The sequence below is a fragment of the Sinocyclocheilus rhinocerous genome, unplaced genomic scaffold (genome assembly GCF_001515625.1).
Source record: "Sinocyclocheilus rhinocerous isolate Xijiao unplaced genomic scaffold, SAMN03320098_v1.1 scaffold2833, whole genome shotgun sequence".
In the NCBI taxonomy this organism is placed as follows: domain Eukaryota; kingdom Metazoa; phylum Chordata; class Actinopteri; order Cypriniformes; family Cyprinidae; genus Sinocyclocheilus; species Sinocyclocheilus rhinocerous.
In genome coordinates, this window is record NW_015661854.1 from 5,813 (window position 1) to 11,542 (window position 5,730).

Sequence of the window (5,730 nt, forward strand, 5' to 3'; positions counted from 1 at the left end):
TTCCCTTGAAAGGGAACGTCTCAGGTTATGTATATAACCATGGTTCCCTGAGTAGGGAACGAGACACTGCATCCTCTAGGTTTCCTGCCATGCTTCGGACGTAAGCTTCAGATGAAGTGGATGATGTGTTCTCCCGGCACCTATTTATACTATAGTCGCACCGGTAGTGATGTCATGGCTGTCGCCGGCCAACGTGTTGTTGGTGTTTTTTCAATGTATGCTTCAGACACGGGTCACGACGAGGCGTTCGCCATAGCGACCCCTAGAGGACGCAGTGTCTCGTTCCCTACTCAGGGAACCATGGTTACATACGTAACCTGAGACGTTTTGTAATCAAAAGAATAAATTACATTTTTAAATATATTAAAATAGAAAACAGTACAATTGTAATAATATTTCACAATATTACTGTTTTATTGTGTTATTGTGCTTAAATAAATGTAGCCAAACGTTTGAACAATAGTGTACATTGCATATGAAATAATACTTTTACTGAAGTTTCCTTTTTGTATGCTCGATTCATTGAGTTCCTTCTCATTTTCCGTCATTGTTCTCCCTCCAGTGCTGTGCGTTCCAGACTAAGGAGGATGCCACCCATGGAAATGGGGCTTTTGAAACCAAGGGAGAAAGAAGTGGAGTCTGAAGACGAGATTTTATGAGTATTTATCATCCTTACATGTTCAAGCCAGCATCCAAATACATTTGGACCTGAACCCAAAGAAAAGTATAGAGACAGCGAGTGAACGATAGATATGAACCGAGAGGACAGCGAGTGAACGATAGATATGAACCGAGAGGCATTGTCACTAAATATTAGCTCTGTCTTAATTTGCTGAAGAGCAGATGGGAGATGACAAACAGTGACAGTCTTGCTTCCCAAGATCGGTTTCATCATACTAGTGACACTAAGTAAATCTCAAGAGCCATAGTGTTATATCTCCCACTCATGTTCCTAGTATGATCACTCCAGTGATAGCTACAACTCTCTGTCCATGCCGTTTGCTATCTTGTGTGGTCATTCTGTTTTTTATTTCACTACTCCACTCACTTCACCTATTTCTCTGATGCACCTCAGGACCAACTTACTCTAATAAATTAATTAAAACTTGATTATTTTCTATACATGTTGGCATCAAGTCAGTCAAATATGTGACCCTGGACCACAAAACCAGTCATAAGGGGCAATTTTTCGAAATTTATATTTATACATCTTCTGAAAGCTGAATAAATAAGCTTTCCATTGATGTATGGTTTGTTAGGATAGGACAATATTTGGCCGAGATACAACTATTTGAAAATCTGGAATCTGAGGGTGCAAAAAAATCAAAATATTGAAAAAAATGATTATTTTTGAGTCTTTATGTACACTTTTTGTTGTCATTGCATTGTTTATCTTTGACACAATACTGTGTAAATTTGAGATTTTTTCGTGTGCCTTGTCAGTATTTTATATGTTGTCAACAAAGGACAAAGTATATTATATTTTTATCATGCTTTTAGTGGGTACTATATGATATACATGCTTAAATTTGTTATATTTTAATGCCTCTGAGATTTGCAGGTGTGTACGACACTTTTTAATCATCAAATGAATGATGCTTTTGTATTTTCTTGATAGATCTTGTCAGCCATAACAATTCCTCAGCTAGTCTGCTGTTTGTTTATGCCATAGTATTCTTTACCTTGACTGAAAAAAGACCATTGTATGTGGAATCTTCAAATTATAGTATCTTATCACATGCATTTATTGATCGATTTAATTCAATTTGACTTGATAATAAATACATTTTTTAAAGAAGTTCTACAAACATTTTTTTCAATAAAATATTTTATTAGTGTATAACAGTGTATTAATGTTAAATGCTTTTTATTTGCCATGTGCTGGCATTTTTTACCCAAATATATATTCTCAATGAACAATAATAAATAAATTTTTAAAACAATGTTTTATAATATATAAATATAGACATATTACCCAACTAAAAGAGAAAGGACATGAAAGGAAAGAAATAGGGTCTCTCAAAAAAGTGGTCCATTAATACTTAAAACACACACACACACATCTTGATTCATGTTCTGAGCCACTTTTCGTGCACCTGTGAAGTACCAGTAGGTGGCGTGCGTGAGCACCAGGTGATAATCATGTTCAATGAAGGGAGCCAAAAGGTGAAGGTAACACGTATGATGACAAGCGAGTGCCAGCTGGACGATGATACAACACATTCTCAGGGATTTAGAGTGAACCGATTCAATTAATAAAGAGAACTGAATGTACAGTAATGGACAAACTCAGAGCGGTTCTGGGTGGTCGTGATGGAAACAACGACAACAGAAATGTACTGCAGGTAAATGACTATCTTTGTGCTCTGCTATTAGCTCTTAATTAGGATCTTTTAAAATATTTTTAAAAAATGTATAAACAATAATATGATGTTGATTTTGCACGTATTGATATAACGACTTCACATTTTGAAACTTTATTTTGGGGAGGGGGAAAAAATCAGTCTGTTCACTCTTTAAAGGCGGCGAATGAAGCGTCCACGCTGGGATGGGGAACGCGCGTGAAAGGATTCCTCGTCTGTATGGTCATCGGAGTAGTGTGCACTATCCTGGTCAGTGACTTAAAGTTTAAATAATTTTATTTTGGTTATCAGTGGACTTTTACACACGGGTAACTTCCTGACTGTTGAGAAGGGATAGGCGAGGAATATGTTTAGAAGCAGAGCTGTGTCACCGGTTAGACCTGCTCTCAGGAATGAGATGGATGAGCACTGCAAAATGGCATTTCAAGTATCTTGAGAAGATACTTTGTTACTGTTAACCAAGTTCCATTATATTAATAACCATCCTTTTTTTCTCAGGGAGTATGTTGCCTGTTTATTCCTAAAGTAGGGCTGATTCTCTTCATTGTGTTTTACACATTTGGCAACGTATGCTCCTTAGTAAGGTAAGTCATAAAACTTGCAACTTAAATGCTCTAACTATTTATTATTGCATTTTGATGACTTCACTGTTTAATTTGAACCTACCCCCAGCACCATGTTTCTGATGGGGCCAGTGAAACAGCTGAAACGGATGTGTGACAAGACCAGAGCCTTTGCTACAATTGTTATGATAGTGAGTGATTTTCCACACACTAATATCCTCGTATAAAACCAAAAATGAGGATCTGGACTGACTGTAAAAATAATGCTTATATGTCAGTTGGGTCTTTCAATTTCAGACTGTTAACCTTTTGAAGCAAAGGCAATGCCAATTGACAGAAGTTTATTATTGATGACTAATTGTACAACATTCATACAAAATCATGAAAATATTTAAAGTCAATAAGAAATCAAAATGTACCCCTTTTTTATTGCATGATCATGGTGTTACTATGAACAGATAATCTGTGCACATTTCTAAAATGTTCATAATAATATCATCAATAATGTTAAGAATTTTCATGATCCAATACATTTCTTATTGATAAAATGAAGTCCCGCCATGGATTCTGTTTCCTCATTAAATATCTCATGTTTGATTTGGATATACTTCTCATTTTGCAAGTAAAATTCATGTTGTATTTAAATAAATGACTTTAAAATTTCTCCTAGAATTAGTGCCATCTCAAAAATGTGTTGGATGCGCCAGCCATTGGAAAAATTATTATTTTAGTTCATGTGCATCCTTTGGAAATCTTCCAGTTACAGCGAATACAGATACTGATGATAGATACAGTATTTTTGACCAGCTTAGCAATGGATACTGAGAGTTCCACTTTTTATTTTGTGGCCTACAGACATGTCTGGTTCTCACACTCTGTGCAGTTTTTTGGGTGAGTTGTAGTCTATCCTTACCATAGATTTCAAACTAAGTCTGAATCAGATGGTACAGTATTATTTGACGCTTTTTTAACACTGATCTCTGTACCACAGTGGAAGATCTTTGCACTCACTTTGCTGTTTGTCATTCTGCAAGTCCTTGCATTTGCGTGGTAAGTTTCCATTGATGCTGTGTAGTAAATATATTTTAAGCATATTATTTAAATAACTAGCTTAGCACCCAGTTTAATATTGTACTGAAATACATTTTATCAATTGACTTTTTCTTCTCTATAGGTATAGCTTGTCATACATTCCTTTTGCAAGGTTAGTTATGTTTTGTGATTTCAAAATATCGAATTAACAGTAATACAGATATTAACAGACTGATGAATGTGTGGTTTTTATTGTATTCAAATATAAATGAAATATAGTTTATTCTGGTAAATGACAGCAGCAATCAAGCACAGGCTAGATTGGACCTGGCTGTTTTAAAATCTAGAGTCTGCTAGACTTCTTTTCTAAGGCCTTCATACTCTCTTTACCTTAACCAGAGATGCCGTCCTGAAGTTTTTCTCCATGCTGTGCAACATGTGTGTGAAATGACGAGCTGGGGTTTGGCCTTTCACCAGGAACTTTCTGCTCAAGTATTCTGTGATTTCAGGATCCACAAATGATCATTGACAGAATGGCTCAATGGGACATTGCTGTAATGGCTAGTTGGACATTTTGTTAAATCTGAACGTAAAGAATAAGTCTGCCTTCTACTGAATGTGTTTCAACATGTTATAAATCAGAAAAGGTTACAGGCCTGCTTTAAAATTAATATTTATAAAATCAAATATTTTGGGGGTGGCTTTTGAAAGTTGCACTTTAAATTTTCTCTACCTTTGTCGTCTTAATATTGTATGATAACACCCTGTAAATAAAGACTAGTTTTATCAGTTAACTGTGTGTGTGTGAATATCTAAAATTGTTTTGTAATTGACACTATCACAGATGATTTGTCTGGATTTTGTGAATTCAAGACCTGGGGCCCATTCTTCGTCCGTCGCTTATTACATCCGAGATGAAATGTCACATCCAAGATGATGATATCGCGCTAATCAGGATCTGGCTAATTCGGTTCTTCGAACACACCTGTTGTTCGGAGCAGGTTATGTTCCAGGGTTAGTTCACTTCAGCGCACGTGTGATCTACTGACGAGCCTTCAGTGGGCGTGACAGATAGCGCACAACATTATATAATATTACAATATGTTATGTATTACATTTTGGAAGTAACTTGCCCAACACTGTTAATATATAATTAGCATCAAACAAACAATATAATTCATATATCTCAAGGATTAAAGATTAAACGAAATAAAAATGATTGCACAACCATCAATTAGGTGGCGATATGCACTAGCGTGTAAACGGCCATTGAACAAAAGAAGAAGAAAGAAACAGCATGGCGGTACAGCTCCGTGGCTTTGGTTGGGTTTACCTTCGTGTGTGTGTGTGTGTGTAAACGTATTTATCTTTTTAAGAATGGCGCCTTTAAAGTACGTTTCTGCATTGCCGACTAGTCATTGGACGACCTCTGTTTTGGAACCCGCCCACTCACTGTTTTTTTTAAAAAAAATTTATTTTTTATTAATGCCAAGGTACCAAATATAAAAATACAGAGAATATCAACATTACATACAAAGAGGTGACATTACATGCAAAGCACCATTTATAGATGTATGTAACAATAAATAAATAATACAAAACGAAAGATTTAACAAAATAAATTAAAAAGATTAAATAAATTAACCGTTTTAAAAGCCTTGAGATTCTTGGAAGATGAAATAGTTTGGATTGTAGGATCTCTGTCTTACAACGGACCAACTTACACTATTGAGTCACACATGAAACAATCACATTCCATTGAGACAAACTGA

The 5,730-nt window shown here is 35.6% G+C and overlaps 1 protein-coding gene across 1 annotated transcript; it reads left to right on the forward strand.

The window, feature by feature from the left end:
* The first annotated feature begins 2,119 nt into the window (after positions 1 to 2,119).
* LOC107726515 (vesicle transport protein SFT2B-like) lies at positions 2,120 to 4,720 on the forward strand. Its single transcript, XM_016536126.1, has 8 exons — positions 2,120 to 2,345; positions 2,523 to 2,612; positions 2,862 to 2,947; positions 3,036 to 3,117; positions 3,782 to 3,817; positions 3,918 to 3,976; positions 4,101 to 4,130; positions 4,358 to 4,720. The coding sequence occupies exons 1-8, from the start codon at positions 2,280 to 2,282 to the stop codon at positions 4,407 to 4,409; spliced, it is 501 nt and encodes a 166-aa protein (XP_016391612.1). The 5' UTR covers positions 2,120 to 2,279; the 3' UTR covers positions 4,410 to 4,720.
* Positions 4,721 to 5,730: the final 1,010 nt, after the last annotated feature.

Excerpts from the sequence above, each read along its gene's own strand:
- LOC107726515 (XM_016536126.1), top strand. The coding sequence starts at position 2,280 with ATGGACAAACTCAGAGCGGTTCTGGGTGGTCGTGATGGAAACAACGAC. Across the intron at positions 2,613-2,861 it reads GAGTAGTGTGCACTATCCTG|GGAGTATGTTGCCTGTTTAT; the intron begins GTCAGTGACTTA and ends TTTTTTTCTCAG. Across the intron at positions 3,818-3,917 it reads CACTCTGTGCAGTTTTTTGG|TGGAAGATCTTTGCACTCAC; the intron begins GTGAGTTGTAGT and ends TCTGTACCACAG.